We start from the raw sequence: 19,180 nt of genomic DNA, 5'->3' as shown, positions 1-19,180 counted from the left end.
TTGGTCAACCTTTTTATTTCTCATTTATTCCAGACCAGAAAAGGCTTATGATATTTGCAGGAAAGGCAAAGCCAATGCATAAAGAAGTGAGCTTGTTATCAAAACAACAGATTTTAGACCAGAAGAGGGCTTTTATGCTTCCCAACCATCTCTTTGTTTCTTCAATTCTCTTGCTGTTTTGACCTGAATAACAAGCATTCCTAAATGATCTCCAGCTTTTTGTCTCTTGGGTTTTGATAGGGGACTAGACTGGCACAATCTGCCCTAGCTGTCATTTTTTATGGCCTCTTCAATCTGCCAAGAGCTCCTGCCTTTATCTTGTCAATGTGGCTGCTGTGAAGGAGGTGGAGGGTTCAGCTGACACACTACTTCCTCCTGGCAGTGTAACATATCTCCACTTCTCTGGCTGACTGACAGAGCATGGCCTTTCAGAAAGTCAGGAAAAGGTGGGTGAAGAACACAGAAAGGATGCCAAGAAAAGCTGCAGTTTGTTGCATGACATTACTACGTTTTATAACAGAGTTGGAAAGGACCTTGGAAGTCTTCTAATCCAACTCAAGCAGGAGACCTTATACCATTTCAGACAACTGTCAAGTCTCTTCTTAAAAGCCTCCAGTGATGGAGCAGCCACAATTTCCTAAGGCAACCTGTTCAACTGGTTAATTGTTCTCACTGTTAGGAAATTTCTTCTTTAGTTTTAGGGATTTTTTAAAAAAACTTTGTTTTAGTTAGGAAACATTTTAAACTTTTAAAAAACATTTTAAAAGTTTTTTTTTTAAATTTTTTTTTGGTAGATAACATTTTTCTAACTGAAAATGTTTCTTTTTTTTTTAAAAAAAATGAAAATCTATGCCTTAATCAAAGAGCTGAATTTTGGGCTACAGCATTTCTAGATAATGATAAATATCAGCACTGAATCTTTATATTTGCCAAGTTAGGAGAGGAAGTGGTAAATGCAGTATTTCTCCTGTGTTGCATCCCACCAATCCTGTTTTATGTCACTGTTCCTCTCTTGCTGGCGAGAGGGCAAGTTTGCAGGCCTATGAGAAGAAGCAAGTTTACAGGACTACAGCGGGCCAGTCCTAGCCATCTACAAAGACCGATCTCAAGTTTGTTTGAAGCCAACAAATAAATACATAAATTTACATTGAACTATTGCATCTTCGGCTCCTGCTGTAAACTTCCATAAAAAATGGGCTTACAGAGACTGGAAGGCTTCTTCTCATTTTCAACCATTTCTTTATTGGCACAGTTTTATTCTTCAGAAGAAATTAAATAAGTGAAAGATTCTTTCAACAAGAAGCTGATTGTTCTTTATAATTAATTCAATTTACTAGCTGGTTCTAAATTCTAAATTGAGCCGCTTACTGGTTCATTGGCCTTTGCCATGGTTGTTGGCTCTGTTTTTGAGTTCTCTGTATGTCCCCTGGAAGTCCTTAAGGGCAGATAATCTGTCAATTAATCAAAATACAGAAGATGTAGACATCAGTGGTAAAGACTAAGAAATTGGTGAGTAGACAGGTTCCCTGGAATCTCTCAAGATAATGGAAGGAATCTTAATCACCACATATGTTTCAGATGGCCGCTTCTCAGGGGGAAACTTCAGAACAACAGTTTTCCAAAGGTTGGAGCACCGGGAGACAATGGAATCAGTCATCTTGGCTGCAACCATAGCAGAGACTTTTAAAGGACACTAAGTTCACACACTTCATTTTCTAATTACTTTTGGAAATTGCTTATTAGTTACTTCTAAGCTATTAGAGATCTTTGGAACCACAGGCTAGAAAAAAGTTCATTGGGTGAGTTTATCTTCTACTCGGAACAAAAGAAAAATTAATTACAAACTGAAGAACTTAAATAATTTGAAATAAACAGCAAAAAGCTAAACAACATTTTTATCTAAGAAGTTATAACAAAATAAATGGTTCAAGATAAATTTTGAATGTTGACTTTTACTATAAGATTTTGGAATTAACTTTAAAAAATAAATAGCTTCTTGTGGGAAACAGAGTTATTTTGGTTATTTGGCAATTGCACATAGTAACAAAAGAGAAGGGATGATTTCAGAAACTGAACACTAGATGGCGTGAAAGATTTTAAGCAGAAGAAAAAACAACAACAAAGCCTGATGTTTGCTTATACTAGGATTTAGAGATTGATACAAAACATTATGTCAGAAATATTAAAGGAGACCTTTTAAGAATGGACTCAGAGGTTAGTAGTTGCAATATCAGTGCTACCAGTAATGATCTCTGCATTTATGATAGATTATGTCTAAAGATGTTAATGAAGGAATGACAGATGGAACAAATTTTATCTGATAAGATAGAGAAAACATAGAATATGGAACTACAAATTACAGGGCAAGAGAATGATTTGAAAAAGGATACTTTACTGGATATACAAAAGAAACTGGCTAGTTTTCAAAATTAAAAGGGAAATGTGAGTGAATGATCTGGAAAATATTTTCTTATTGAATCTACAAAAATTATTTATTAAAGGCTTGAAGAAATCTCTCTAAGGATATAAAGAAGAACTGAGGAGAAATCAAATCCTACAACAATAGCATGATTGTTAAATATAAAAGAAAGGAATAGAAGGTTGGTTTATTTGATCAAGGTTAAAATAAGACATTTTATTGCAATATTCTGGCAACCCTTTACGGACGTTTTGCTGATAGCAGGATTGCAAAGTTGATGTTTTATGGAACTGCTTATAAGTAAGCAATGGAATATGGGATGAAGAGATACCTGTTTATCCTTACAAGGTGTTTATCCTTCATTATTGTTGTAATGAAGCTTGGTAGTTACTTCTTTATATATTTCTCTCTTTTTTGTTATATTCTCTTTTAGTTTTTTCTTTTCTTACTCTTTTTATTCTTTATTTCCATTCTCTCTTCTAGTTCTAAGTTTAAATTTATATTTTTTACTATTGTAATTAAAATGTATTTGATTACTGGTCATCAAGTAATTATTCTTGAACTTAATGAAATAGGGCCATGTATGCATTGTCAGCCTAGAAAACAATACCTTGTCCAGATTTACACATGTATGAGTTTACATATGTGGGAATAGTGAAATATATTTCACTATTTCCACATATGAATAAATGAAATGAAGATTCATTCATTTTGTTTGTAGTCATGCCCTAACTTATTTGCCACCATGGAGAAATTACACATTCATGCAGTTGTAAAGACCATAAGCACTCATTTAAAAGGAGTAGTATGGATTAGACAAAAAGGAAAATATGGGCAGACGTACCTTTGTGCTGTCCAAGGGATCTTTATGGCCAAATGCTTGAACAAATTCTTCAGGACCAATATGACTTAGTCTTTCCTTTTGCAGTAGATAAAATGAGAGAGTGAAAGAGCACCCCTGAGAATCAAGTGCATTGATTATTTACAGTCCCAAAAGTACCACCATCTAGAATTGGGAGAAGATTTTAAAAGTGATTTATCACCCTTGGCTGATTGGCCTCTTCTGGTTTAATCACTCTAAGTAATACTTATGGACAGTATTAAAGTATGAACTAATGTGTGGCAGCGCAGGTCCTCAGTCCAAGTGTCTCGGGCCCATCTGGTTGCATATCATGTTTTTCTACACCACACTTCTTTATAATACTTTCTGTATCTCTATAGAAATGTTATGTGAGTTCAGCGTAGGAAATTTCCCAGAACTAGGATGGACATATACTAAGATGTTTCTGAATTATGACATAAAGAACCATAGAAACATGTTAGTGTAGTGGTTAAGGCTAGAAACTGAGAAACCAAAGTTCTAGTCCTGTCTGAGGCACAAAGCCAGCTGGGTAACCTTCAGCCAATCACTCCAATCAGCCTAGGAAGCAGGCAATGGCAAACCACTTATGAAAAAACCTGCAGAAACTAGCCCAGACAACTCTCAGGGGCCAAAAACTGACTCAAAGGCACAAAAGCAAATAAACATAAAAGCTGGGAAGGTTAAGGGCTTTAGATTGGCTTCTTTTAAGTTTAAGATAGCCTTGATACTTTTGAACTTAAGGATTTCATATGTACAGTGGATGAGAGGTGGTATTCAGCAGGTTCTGACTAGTTCTGGAGAACCGGTAGCGGAAATTTTGAGTAGTTACCACCTCTGGTAAATACCACCTCTGACAAGAGATTTCACAGTATCCTTCCCCTGCCACACCCACCAAGCCACGCCCACAGAACCAGTAGTAAAAAAAGTTTGAATCCTACTAAAATGCCAGATTTTTTAAGAAGTAAAAAAAAAATCAGACCAAGTTAAATTCCTTCAGAATTTTTTCCACTTTTAATATAACAAATAAGTTGTACAATTCAACTGAAAAACAAAATGAAATCTTTTAGGGGAAAAATAAGTTGCATTAATTAAACAAAAAGTTACTGGATATGTTGACAATAAATGTTCAGGATCTGTCCTTCAAAATTTATATAATATCACCACAATGTAATCTTTTGTCTAGTTCTCTCAAGAAGAAAGTTAGAAAGACAGAAGCATGAATTGGTAATATTACACTGGTGTTTCTTACAGCAACAAGGAAAAAATAATTAAAAATAGAAAATGCTTCAGGTCCAAATAAAAAAAGATAATAGAGGAGATGCAAGCTCAAAAATTTAATTTGTTTTTTTTTAAAGTAAATATAAATTAAAACTGTCTCCTCACAAACTTTTCCCATTATACCCCTACCTTTCCCCATTTGGAACTTGTTACTTTTAATCAGCAACTATGGATCGATTATGAGGACATCTTCAACAAGAACCCATCTTTATGTATTTTTTGAAAACACTTAAAAACATAATAGATACAATTAAAAATCACCTGTGGTACATGATTTAATTTTTCATGCTCTAAACTGCATCAGTTGGTATCCCAGATTAGGTATGATTTGGTCTAAACAATCTTGACTCCTTGATTGACTCTTAAGGCAGGAAGAGTAACCACAATTGTTCCTTCCTGGTTCCTGTCCTCCTAGTCTTTTGCTGATAGGATTCAGAGGATATCGGCAATACAGACAGACTTGCTCTGATATTGCAATATTTAAATTCTTATAAAAGATGTGGATCTCACTGTTAATAAATGAGCTCTCCCGGACTGCAGTCAAACATGAATGTCCATACAATTGACTCAAACGTTCATACTGGATTATAAGTTTTGAAATCTCAACAAGAATTTTTCAGATTTTTTTCTGTATAAATAACCAGGAGATGAAACCAAGTATTTATTATCCACTTACCAGTTCTACATGAGTTAGCTGTTGGGCCAAAGTATATGGATCACTGCAGACATTCAACATTTCTCTTTGGATGGAGGGAGGCTTACTTTTAAAAGCTACCACTTTATCCGAAACAGCTGCACTGATCTTGACTATTCCTTCTTGGCCATGGTTAAGACTTGCAAGCTTCTGATTCAAGGTTTGTAGAAGCTGATTCATCTTTTTCCAATATGCCTAATGTGAAGAAAAGGAGGAAAGGGACAATTACACACTTCAAGTAAAACATTTTTAAATGTTGGGGAACAAATCTTTTGAATCAATGTTTCTATTCAAGAATGGAATGATCAGACATAGATTAGAATAATTTTATTTCCAACCATCTATTCTAGAATATCCAGTCAATTTAATTATAGTTCCACCCTAAGTTCCATCCTATAGTTGTCCACCACAAGACTAACATCTAGCCAAAACATTTGTGAGTTTGTGCTCACTGCCAATTGAGCTCACTGACCACACAAGTTAGCATAGCTTCTCCCCCATATCCTCTGTTTTACCAATCTTATGAGTCCTTCTCATTTTTAAAATCTCTGAAACATGGACTGTTGATTGTTTTGAAACACATGTAGAATATCTTATGCAAGAAATGCCAGTGAAATACTATCATTTAGATTGTCATGGCTGATTTATATGCTTCACACAGTTGTCAGTATTCCAATTACAAATACTTACATCTGTAAAACATCTCATGATGTTGGCAACAGTGCCATTTTGAATCATTTTACCCTCATATACTACTTATGATGTTCATTCAATGTAGCACTGTATTGACGTGACCAAAACCTTTACAACACTTCTCCTAAATTAGTTGTCCTATCACTCATGGCACCGTGGTATTGAAGCTGCTCTCAGTTATCAGGAAATTATTTTGAAAACAAAGATGAAACAGATCACAGGTGGTATGGGTTACACATTATTTAGTGAGATGTTCAAGTTAATCTAATACAGCAGTTGCTCCCAATGAAGCAAAAACAACAACAAAAAAAACCCCAAATTAATTGAGGTTAATTCTATCAGTACGGGTTCTTAAGATGTGCTGAAGATCAGAATACAAAATTGGGCAGTAATTCTGTTTTGAATAGGCTGTTGATTACAGATGTACGTATGCCTAACATTTTGAAAAGATTGAACGGGGATAATAGCTATCCAGACTAAACATATAAATGAAATATTTGTGGTTTGGAAATCCAGAGACACATTTCTTCAGTAATTTCATCATGCATTCCATCTCTTTAGCGGGATGTCTTTGATCTGTCCTTTAACTGATTTTAATATATAGATCTGCATTACAAGACATCTGAGGATACATAGGGGTGTAAAAAATATGATCAGCCATTTGTTTACTTATTGAATTTTTTATTTTATTTTATTTGTCAATTGCTTACAAAATAATAGGCATAAGTATAAACACAGTTATGAATACATGGATACGTATAAGAAAAATAAAAGAAACAATAGGATAGGGACGGTAGGCACGTTGGTGCGCTTATGCACACCTGCTACAGATCTCTTAGGAAAAGGGTGAGGTCAATAGTGGATAGTCTAAGGTTAAAGTTTTTGGGGTTTGGAGAAGAAACCACAGAGTCAGGTAGAGTATTCCAGACATTGACCACTCTGTTGTTGAAGTCGTATTTCCTGCAATCAAGTTTGGTGCGGTTAACCATGAGTTTGTATCTATTGCGTGCTCTTGTGTTGTTATGGTTGAAGCTGAAGTATTCATTAACAGGTAGGACATTGCAATGTATGATTTTATATACTATACTTAGATCGGACCGAAGGTGGTGTAGTTCTAGGTTTTCTAGGTCTAGAATCTAGAAGTCTCTAGATACATTATTGACTTTAGGCATAGTTTTATTATCTGTCTGTCTGCCTGTCTGCCAAAAAAGTAAATAATTGCCATCATATAAGATATGTAAAGGTTTACTGCCTCAAAGCTATTTCATTGAAATGAGGCTGATCAAAGCATTTACATTATGCTCAATGGTAAAATTTACCAAGGTGATTGAAAAATCTGAACTGCAAGGAGAGCGAATCATGTGATGCTTCTAAATGACCTATAAAGAGAAGAGTAAACAATGGTGGACTCTTAAGAGAAAACTTATTTAATACTGGCCTGTGTACATTTACAGTCTCCTGAATTGTCCATAAACTTCTGGAGGATGTTTAACAAGGTTTGAGTGTTGGAAGGGAAGACACTGATAAGAAAATTCACTTCTGAAGCAGTGGCTCAGACAGCTCTGCTTTGAGCCTTCTTGTTAAAGTGGACATGAGCCACTGTGGAGCAATTGATATAGAAGCCATTAACTAGGTAAACGTAACTAGTGAGGCAGGTCACAGAAAGAGAAAACATCTGTGGATTATGTCATCTAGCTATATGACTAAGAGCAACACAGGAAAATATTACCGCAGACATTCTGCAGACATGAGCTGCTGATGCTCTGGATGACTGCAAATGGATAACTGTGGATGGCTCATCACAACTTCCAGAAAGAGGTAATGAGGCCAGCAGTATTGATGTTCTACTGGAAATGTGATGAAACCTCCAGGCTCCCAGAAACAGTGTTTTTACTAAAGCTCCCAGCTGGAGTGGCAACTAACATAGTTTTGACCAACAAGGGTCAGTTCAGAAATTATTTTTAGTTATTTCTTCCCCTGAGATGGCCCATGAAAAAACCCTGCCATACTTTCCCACCCAGAATTCTATAGAGCATTTTATTATTGTTGTTGTTGGTCACACTTTCAATCAAACATTTTGACTGGATTTGGCATTTTTGTCCATCTGTCAAATCCTTCCCAAAGACTTGGAATAGGCAGATGTTGTTGCTTAATAATAAACAGATTGTTGTGGGATGTAAGCAGTTCCAAGTAAAGCTGCCTTTTGCAATTGACTGGTGATGATTTTGTCAATGCCAATGGGGTTCGAGTGATGCTTGAGATGCTTTAGAATTGCACAATTTTTATTGGTACTATCTTTGCAAATATTTTTGCCACAGCCATTCTTCTTGCAAGTCCTTATATTTTGTGATTTTCTCAGTTCTTTCTCTTCAATTCTGTCTCCAAGGATTACAAACATCCGCTTTCCAGACATTGTCATTTTCTTAACAATAGTTAAGTCTGGGGTGTTGTTTCGCAGGTACTTGTCTGTTTGAATTCTAAAGTCCCAGAGCACTTTAGCGTCTTCATTTTCCTATTACTTTTTTTAATTTTGTGGGCAATAGATCTTATTTGTAAGCAAGCAGTATTTCTTGCATCTATTCCAATATTCCATTGTTGCTACTTTGTCATGTTTTTGTTTGTAGACTGTTTGTGTGATCTTCTTGCAGTAGATAACTGGATGGTGCAATTTCTTCAGCTTCTTTGCAGAGATGGCATTTGCTGACTGTTGCCGATTTCTCTGCTCTGGTTTTATATGCATTTACTCTTAAGGCTTCATTTTTATGGAGTCAGAAGTAGCTCTTTTGGCTTTATGTCTTTCTTACTGACACTGGTTAACTTTGGGATATTACGATTATATATCGAATTAATCCATTTGTTAAAATACTGAAGTTTGCAGGTGACACAACAGTGATTGATCACAACAACGAATCCGCATACAGACAGGAGGTTATACAACTTGCCTCATGGCGTAACCAGAACAATCTGGAACTGAACACACTCAAAATCATAGAAATGGTGGTAGACTTTAGAAGAAACCCTCACATACTACCACCTCTCACAGTACTAGATAACACAGTATCAACAGTAGAGACCTTCAAATTTCTAGGTTCTATTATATCACATGACCTAAAATGGACACCTAACATCAAAAACATCATCAAAAAAGCACAACAAAGAATATTCTTTCTGCGCCAACTCAGAAAGCTCAAACTGCCCAAGGAGCTGATGATACAGTTCCACAGAGGAATTATTGAGTCTATCATCTGCACCTCTATAACTGTCTGGTTTGGTTCTGCAACCCAACAGGACAGACACAGACTTCAGAGGATAATTAGGACTGCAGAAAAAAACAATTACTACCAACCTGCCTTCATTGAGGACCTGTATACTGCACGAGTCAAAAAGAGGGCTGTGAAAATATTTACAGACCCCTCACATCCCGGACATAAACTGTTTCAACTCCTTCCCTCAAAACGATGCTTTAGAGCGCTGCACACCAGAACAACTAGACACAAGGACAGTTTTTTCCCCAAACGCCATCACTCTGCTAAACAAATAATTCCTTCAACACTGTCCAACTATTTACAAAGTCTGCACTACTATTTTCTCATCATTCCTTATCACCCATCCCCTCCCACCTGTGACTATGCGGCTGTAACTTTGCTGCTTGTATCCTTACAATTTATATTGACTGTTTCCTAGTATGATTTAATTGCTTATTGTACCCTATGACTATTATTAAGTGCTGTACCTTATGATTCTTGACTCTTGATAAAGGTATCTTTTCTTTTATGTACACTGAGAGCATTTGCACCAAGACAAATTCCTTGTGTATCCAATCGCACTTGGCCAATAAAGAATTCTAATTCTAATCTAGGTTTCATCAGAGCTAAAACCGATGTCCACTTAAGTTTGTATTAGAGTTAACATTAAATTGACTATTATATTCAAGTTTTAATCTTTATTTCTCTCCAACAGTTTCACTGCCTTAAAGTATCCGTAAAAACCAGTCATGTTAATACTTCATTGAGTGGTAAATGTTTTATGAAATGTTTAAGTTATTAGTCTGTTCTCTAATTTGATTCCTATAGCTCCAGTCTCTGTCTTGCATACTCACTCTCATTCAAGTTTAATGCTATAAAAATACATGGGGAGTAACACACAAAAATTATATTCAAATGAATTCACAAATTATCCCAGCCCAGGGCTTCCTGAAGAAGCCAAGTTTTTAACACTTGCCTGAAAGTCAGGAGGAACGGAGCCAAATAGATTTTAGAAGGGATGGGAGCAGTGCCAGGGTCTAGTCTAGACAGTCCCCAAATCCCCACTGGATGGAAATTGCTCTGAGACCAATTTCTACAAGAAATACATAGACAGAAAAGAAGGGCCTTGTTCAGCAATAAAAACCAAAGAAAGCTTGAATACTAATGTATAGGGTATGTTTTGACCTTCACCTTCAACTCTGCTGAGTGCCAAATGTTGAAGGATACATATGTTCTATTGGCACATTCTTGTACATGATCAATCTGATAAAGATCATGTGTAGCACAAGGGATCAAACTTTGGATGACTGGAAGCTACTGTAATAATCACAGGGGGAACAGGATTCCTCCCCTCATTTTTTGGGATTAGAGGGTAAAGCATGCTTTTTAAAACTGTAGATGACCTGGCTGAGCCTGAGGGAGGGGGTCAGATACACCACCAATCATGAGTCCCTGCATGTGAGATCTAAGAGATCTAAGTCCAGTCCACCTTGAATGCCCTTCTCAATCCCTGCTAATTTCCCTTGATCGTTAGTAGCTCAGATTCTTGTAGAGAGCTTACAATTGCAGCAAATCTTTATACTCATTTGAACTACCTGAATCTCCTGATTTTCTCAGTGCTTGACAAAAAATGTTTTAAAAACTCTTCAGCATCTGTTTTCTGTCTCAAAATGACCAATAAGCACACATGTCCAAAAATGTACTGCAGGAAGTAGGGGTGTAATCTGAGGGGGCAAAAAATGATCCTGAGGGGGGAACCAGGATCAATTTGGTTCTGAAACTCAGGTTGCCCATCCCTGAGAGGGAAAGCTCATGGAAGGGGATAGAGAAGGCATATATGGAACATGCTTGGGATAGGGATGGCCTACGTACAGCCTGTTTTTTACATGCCTATTCATACCCAATTGCAGGGCTTCTCAAATAGGCAAAAGTAGAGCATGGCCTTGAATGAGGCACACATGTGTTTTTATATAAACAAATCTATTGGTCAGAGTTGAATCAGCAATATTCTACAAGAGTTAAACAGGGATTGGTTTCCTGTTCAACCGATTTCAGGGTGAGCTTTATTTTTTATTCTACAAAGTAAGTCCTTTTTCTTGAAAGGCCAAAACAAATTTAACTCGCAGTATTTTCTTTTTTAAAAAATAATTCATGTTAGGTATTACTTGTAAAAGTATCATATTAAATCCAATTTCATTTTAATAATTTTGAATATCCAGATCAGAAATGCTAAAAACACTAGATGTAGAATAATCTAATTAATTTAATGTTATTAAACCAAAAAAGAGAACTTTCATGCTGTTTGGGGAAGAAAGTGACAGGGTGGGCAGAAGAAGACAAAAGTATTCATCACAGCAGAAAAAAAACCCATGGATGCTGTTTTTCTTTTCTGTACTTTAAGCCAAAGCACATCATTCTTAAGTAACAATGCATTTAAAGATGATGGCAAGCCCCAGCAGGTGGCTTAGGAATTCACATTTTAATTAAGTCTTTTCTTTCCAAATGCAAAGCACAACTCTTGGCAAAAAAAGGAGAACCTTTTTAGTATGCTACATACCTTTCTAAGCACTGCAAGGAGCCTCAAGAAATGGAAAGGACCACAAGCAGGAAAAATATTGCTGTGAGGTATTATTATAAAATAGTATCAGCAAGAGAGATAATGAATTCAATGACCCTAGGATTTTTCTGCACATCTGATTCTGGACTGCACTTTTTTGTTCAAATAAGTATAGGCCTGCCAAAGCCAATTAACTACTGATTTTGATCAAGGAAAGTGACACATTCATAACCCACAAATATATCTGCTATTCCAAATGAAAGAAGGGAAGGCGGGAGAGGCTGGTTGGCTTCTGTTTGATATTCTTTGGCTTTCTCAATGATCCAAGCATGTATCAAAATTATGTCTCATCTTAATTTAGCCTTTTATAAAGTCAGCCAGAACATCTGGCTCAAACTTGCATCAGATGATGTCTAAAAATTACTTTGCTAGCATATGAAATTTTATTTTTTTATATTTTTTTATTCATTTATTTATTTATTGGCTGCCCATGTTACCATAGGATAACTCTGGGTGGCTTACAGTTACATAAAAGCTAAAACATAAAATGTTAAAAACAAACAATAAAAGGAGGGGGGGTTGAGTGGGAGAGATGGGATCTGTTATTACTCAACCAACCACCTCCATTGTGCTGATCCCCTACTGGTGTCCCAAGCTGATTGGCAAAGCCTCATCCTTATGAATAGATAGGACTGTTGGGGCTTCCCAATTAAGGGTACTGTACTTGCAACCTCCATTAAGTCTTCTCTTTTGGTACTTATAAGTAGTCTAGCTCTTCCCATTTGTTGGCTGATGTATTGTTCTTTGGATTTGCTAGCATGGATTGCTAGAACCTTGACAGATTTTTTCTGCTCTGGGGGCTATTTTTGTGTATATATTTTATGGATCCTTTCAACATGGTAATTGACCAGAGTGCTGATATAATGTCATTTAGTAGCAAGGATTTTTGGAAATAGGAAATACTAAGGTATGTAGAATGTTGATATATTTACTGTACAGTATTTCAGTAATCCATTTCCATGTTTTGATCTTCTTTGAATCAGTTACTATCTGTCTGTTGGTATCCTCAAATTCCAGTTGGAGACTGGAATGTCCTTCTGAATCCAGAGATTTTTTGGGAGATGTTCCTTGTTTTCCATGATTGTTTCCCTATCTCTACAGATATTGTAATATTGATTTTATCTCTTCTGCCAGCTCTCTGAAATTCTTTATTCAATTCTTTCCTAAGAACTTATTCTTGGTTTTAATTTCTCTTCTCTTTCTGGCATTTCCTAGTATGTACTGACATCATTTTGCTTTCTTCTGATTTTTAGCCTTTGACAGTCTTTCTTTCATGACTTTGATTCATCCCACAGCTCCTTAGTTGCCTCCCATAAGGTTCAAGACTTCAAAGTTAATATTCTCCTTGAAAATGGTGAGGAGATGCCCAACATTCAAGAGTGAAACCAGTTGGTTTACTTTTCCAGCTTTAGCTTGGTTTGGAAATTGAATCTGAGTGGTTTGTAACCTTGGCCGTGTCTTTGTTATTAGAACTGAGTTCTTCCATCCCCTGGTATCAGTATAGTTAATTCATTTTTTGTCTTCTCTGCCTGGAGATAGCCACATATATAGGTGTTGTTTGGGTTTTGCTAGATGTTCTAGCCATAAAGAAATCATTGGAATAAGTGTTCTTGTTTTATCTGGGTTTCTTTCTGCCCAAATAGCTCCCAGCAAATAAATCTTTGGAAGCATGTGTATTTTGCTTCCTTTGAACTCTCATAATTATGCTTGCATCCTTTCTTTGTTCAGATTGACAGATCCTGTTTAATGGCTGGCCTCTATATCTGGCCCAATTCCTAAAAAAATCCACAGGGTAAATAGTTTTCTAATGAACTCAACTTTGGGAATATGTGTATTCATGTGCATATATGAATATGTGTGCATATGTGCCATAAAAGACTTGTGTGCTAACCTAATTTACATTTTAAAAATGTACCCACTTATTGTTGCTGCTACTGATTGTTAAAATTTTATTTCCTGTTCTTTGTCTCACATGTAGGGATCACCTCCCATAGCTTCTACTTCGATGTAAATCAAAGGCTGTCATTTTACTCAAAGCAGAAAACTAACATGTTTTTATTTTACTCAGCAAGACTGGAAATCAGAAGTTAATAAACCCGAAGGCCAACACCTCTATTGGTGGCAGAGTAAACAATAATTAAATAAACAAAAATATATGTCAGTATTTCATGATCTGTCTAAAATGTCGCTAGATACTGGAGAGCGGTAGAAAGAGGTAAAATCTTGAAAAGCAGATAATTATATAGATTGGGACAAGAAACTGCATAATTGAGTATATAATAACAGCAAAAAGGATCCAAAATGAAAGCATTAAAGAATGTCCTCCATGCCATAAGACTGGCAAAATAAGAAGAAAAACAGAGTTAAATGTACTTAAGAAGGAAGCCTTGTCTGTCTTTTGTCTGAAAAACAGCAGGAACAGAAAGTGTAGTCAGTGAAAGCCAATGTAGAAAAGGGCATCAGATAAATTTGATATGTTTCATTCTAGTCACTCTCTTTCTGCTTTCATTCACCCAATGAGTGAAGTATAAATTGCTCCATTTCCAGGGTTATAATACAAAAAATGCTAAAACACAGAGATGTATATTCTGTTTTTTTAAAAAATGGTCCTATCAAGGATTCAGAGAAGCCCATCTCATTTAATTCTCAATAATCAAAGTCTCAGTATCCTTCTTTCTCTCTCCCCCCAGTGTTGGCTTCACTAATGCCAGCCAAATCTTTTTAGCAATGCCAATCATCCTAGACCCATATCTGCAGCCCCAAAATTGCAGACAATCATGCTCGCAGCCAATGAAAATGCACTTCTTTATGCATGTTCCTATGGTTACACTGAAAAGATTGAGGAGTTCCAATACAAAGCTGGGCCTTTTCATCACTGTTTTCTTTTGTTCTTTCTTTCCTATCTGTTCTTTCTGAATCAACATGTGTCAAACATAAAAGAATGTCAAACCTCAAAAGCAGTAACAATCTATACCTCTTCATTTCATTCCTGCTGTCAGAAAACCACTAGGTAAGTGGGCCAGAAGGATGAGATGAAAGCAACCAGCTATGAAAATAACTGCGATAGAAATAGGTAAGGACACACATTGCATTGCATCCTAATGGCATTGTTAGTAAACAAAAGATGGTTCAATTGGGGATCAATTCTAACATTGATTAGGACAGTTCATCCCAGTATTTAGTTTTTTATTTATATATTGGTCATTTGGTAATTGATATTATGTATTTATGTTATACAACACCCATACTCGCACTGTCTGAGTTGAACAAACCTTATACAAAAATACAAAATACTTGAAATACAAAAATAAAACATAGAAAACATTGCTATTACACAGCTGGGCCAAAAAAAAAGATACTAGTTGAATATGATTCAGGCTGCTAGCCATAAGGATGGAGAAAAGCATTTAATTAAGTAATATTCCCAGTTTCTTACTGATGCAAATCTGTGATGGAATGTAGTCTGGATTCCCAGGCGGAAGGGGGTGCATTCTAGAGGAGCAAGAGACAATTCAGAACAGATAGTATGTGTGAGAGAAAGAGGGTAAAGACAGCTCCTCTCTAATAGTTCTCAGAGTATATGTTTTATGGAGGGGGTAGTTTGCTTTAGTTTGGCATGATACTGTCTATAGGTGAGGAATAATAAAGACATCTGCTGGAAGAATCACAGTCTGCTTATTTTTTGGAATACAACATAAAATAAGCTTATATATTGCTATAGAGAATCATGTAGTATAATGGTCAAGGTATTGTACTAAACGCGGAGTGATCCAAGCCCTAGTGTTTCAACTTGTCCAGTCACTGTCTTTCAGCTCTAGACAGCTCTGAGCTATCTTTTCTCAAGGCTAATCATGTCCAATTTCTTCTATCTATCTTGGCAAGATATGACTTCCAGTCTTTTGATCATCCTTATTACTCTTCTCTGCCTCAAACTGGATAAGGTAGGTCTGACTTATGCAGTAAAACTATTAATTTGTGTGAAGTGGAAAATACTTACATTCACAAATGAAGGAAAATATACGTGTCCGGGGGGTAATACTATAGGATCCAATCTGAGTCAGTCACTGGATCAAAGTTTATTCTTCCAAGTTTTCAGGTTCGTTGCTGGAGCTCATCATCAGGAAATCTCTCTCTCATATTTTGGAGAAAGAAACGTTTCCTGGTGATGGGCTTCAGCAAAAGCCTGAAAACTTGGAACAATAAACCTTTGGTTCTGGTAACTGACTCAGATTGGATCATACTATTTTATTATTATAAGGGATACAATTAGTTTTAGCGTATCCCAAATCAACACCCACGTTTCCAAGTCACCATCTTTGATATATCATAATGGACTAGATTTTTCCTGATTAAGCCACTTCAGCTTCTACTGAGAGCTTGATGGTTACTGTAGCTGTTTCTAGTTTAAACTGGTAATTGACTACATGATAAGGTTCTGACAATTGGCTTTGCATTGTTTGCAGTTGTAATGGTCAGCCTATCAGTCCATCCATCATAGACATGATCTATCTATGTACCTATGCAGCTATGTCTGTTTCCACTTTTCCATATTCAAGTTCCACAATCAGGTTTTGTTATGGAACATTACAATTGAAAATGAAGGCTATGGCCTGGTAGCAGAATTAAACATGAATGATCTGACAAAAAAGAAGAAAACTACTGCAGACTGAAAGGATGAAATTACTGGAGGGGAAAGGAATTTGAAACTAATTTATCTAAGGAGGAAATAGCCCTAAAGCAACATGTAACTCATCTATTTCTTTTGTTGTGCCCTATAGATCCCAGAAATTAACTGCTTGTTTTGGCAATAAATACTGAGAAGTGATGGAATGATTTCATATTCCTGGCCAAAAAAAAAAGAGTTCTAAGGTCAGCACACCAAAACCTAAAAAGAGCCTACATGCTACATCCCTAAAATGACAACCCCGAAATCTCAACCGTTCCCATGAGATGTTTGTCCAATAGGTCCCTCCCACTTTTCTTTTTCATTGCACAGTATAGAAGTTTTCTTTCATTAGTTCTGTTACTTTGTGATACAAACAAGTTTACACCATCCAAACTGTAGTCAACATACAGCTTGCTCAAGCTAGAAACCATGTCTTTCCTGAAGGAGTTCTTTTTCATTCTGAGTATAACTAAAGTAAGGAATTCATAGTGGATTACAGGAAGAGCAGTTCGGATATCCAGCCGTTGTATATCAATGGTGTTTTGGTAGAACAGGTGGCAGAATGTAAGTTTTTAGGTATCACCCTGAAACAAGATCTAACATGGGGGGCAAATACTTTAGCCCTAGAAAAAAAGGCTCATCAACGACTGTATTTTTTAAGACTTTTAAGATCACAACAACTGCCAGAGAGTCTGTTGGTTGCCTTTTATCGAAGCCCTATAGAGAGCATTTTATCTTATTGCCTCTGTGTGTGGTTTAGGAGTTGTACAGAGGCAGAGAAAAGGGCACTCCAAAGAGTGATAAAAAGGGCACAAAAGATCAGCGGATGTCCTCTTCCCTCATTGGAGGATTTGTATAACATGGGATGTAGAAGGAAGATACAAAAGATCTTGAGAGACCCTTCGCATCCAGGCCACTCGTTGTTTGAGATCCTACCATCAGGAAGACGATATAGAGTGCTGAAAGCCAGGACAAGTAGATTTAAATATAGCTTTTACCCAAGTGCTGTGATCAGGTTAAATGCAGAGTTATGAATCTGGTGGTCTTAACATATATATATCCTGGTTGTACAGTTTTTAACTGTTACTTGTTTTAATTTGTTTTACATTGTTATTTGTATATGTCTTTTGGTGTTGTTTCAGTTGTATGTTGTGGAAGAGCACCTTATTTCGTTGTTCTCAGGTTTCTGAGTACAATGACAATAAATTTATCTAAATCTAAATCTAAAGTAAAATTCATTGTCTAGACGAGTGATGGCTAACCTTTTCCATGTCGCCTGCCAAAAGTGCATGTGCGCACATGCTTGCATGCCTGCACCCAAGATGCAATGTGTGCGTGACACCCCTGCCCCACTGCGCATGCGACCTCCTGCACCACTAGCCTCTGTGCATGCGTGTGTGACCTCCCCAAAAGCCACATGCCTCTGTGCATGTGTGCGTGTCTCTCCCCACGCATGCACGGCAGATACCCGACAATCAGCTGGCTGGCGGGGGGGCATGCACGCAGGCACACTGGGGGCTCTTCCGGGCGATGTCTTCCATGCTGGCAGAAACGGTTCTGCATGCCACTTCTGGCACACCTGCCATAAGTTCGCCATCACGGGTCTAGACTGTATTCTGATTCATCTCCCCTTCATATGTTCCAAATGCCTCTTTTTATAAAATGGTAGTATCAAATTGTCCATAACTTATTATTTTATTTTATTGGTTTATTTTCTTCTGAATGTGATTATTTTACTGGAAAACAGCAAATGCCTTATTTCTGTCTTATTTTCCCCAAACAGCAAAATTAGATGAGGAATGTTTAAAATCAAAGGTCAAAGAATAAGTTCCCTAAGATCCAAAATCACTCGACTTAGAAACTTGCTTTTACAACAGATTCATTTCACCATTTTTGAAGATTCTCCAGCCTGTGCAAACCTTTCGGTGGTCAGCAAGCATAGGCCAGTTTCCTTTTTTTCTGTCATAAAATACTTTTGGAAATAACATAAAAACATCTGACCATCCCTATATAAATCTCTGTTCAGAATAATTTTATTAAACTTTGGGGTAGCATACAGGTAATAGTTAATAGAGCGGTGCAGTGGCCTAGAGGGAGCTCTTAACTCACAATGAGGATCCTAGGTAGAGGCAAATATTTCTCTCTTTGGGAACACTGAGAATATATGTGCTGAAAAAAAACTCTGCATTGGCAACAGGAAAGGCATCCAGCCAGTAAACACTCAGCTCCATTCAGCTGTCCAGAGTCCAACCCACAAGGGATTATGTGGTCATTAAAAGAAGATGATGATGATACAGGTAATAGTTAACAACACCCCATCATTGCCACCCATCACATCATCCATCCATTCATCATATCATGGTTATATAAATTCCCAGCATATCCCTACCTGTGATCATCCTCACCTCATCACATGGAGCTATCCGGTCGATGATGTCTTTCAAACATCCAATCATTTTTTCTTCCTGAAAATCATAAGGAAAGGTTTCCGTCCATTCTGTTAATAACTGTAAAATCTTGGGCCCAAATTTTCTGATCCGTGCCTAAAATAGAGGTTAAGGAATGGAAGATCAAAAATAAAGGGATGTATATCAGCAGATAAAGAAGAGGACCTGAATTTAAAATTAAAGCATTTGCAGGATACTTGGAAAGCTCACATACTGTGTGCAATAATCCTAACATGGATGATAAATTTCCTGAAGTTAG

The 19,180-nt window shown here is 36.7% G+C and overlaps 1 protein-coding gene across 2 annotated transcripts in view; it reads right to left on the bottom strand.

Annotated features, from left to right (window-relative positions):
* Positions 1-19,180, bottom strand: part of RASGEF1C (RasGEF domain family member 1C) — a 94,944-nt gene that overhangs the window by 20,097 nt on the left and 55,667 nt on the right. For both annotated transcript variants that reach the window (XM_026696133.2, XM_087924334.1), the window contains exons 4-6: positions 18,880-19,017; positions 5,236-5,448; positions 3,264-3,338 (exon numbers count right to left, since the gene is read on the bottom strand). In XM_026696133.2, the coding sequence (XP_026551918.1) occupies positions 3,264-3,338; positions 5,236-5,448; positions 18,880-19,017 (426 nt within the window). The remainder of the gene's footprint in view (positions 1-3,263; positions 3,339-5,235; positions 5,449-18,879; positions 19,018-19,180) is intronic.

This window comes from Pseudonaja textilis, chromosome 2, assembly GCF_049901715.1.
Source record: "Pseudonaja textilis isolate UNSWEBS1 chromosome 2, rPseTex1.2, whole genome shotgun sequence".
Lineage (NCBI taxonomy): Eukaryota > Metazoa > Chordata > Lepidosauria > Squamata > Elapidae > Pseudonaja > Pseudonaja textilis.
The sequence above is the reverse complement of the archived record's forward strand: the minus strand, read 5'-3'. Positions and strand labels throughout refer to the sequence as shown.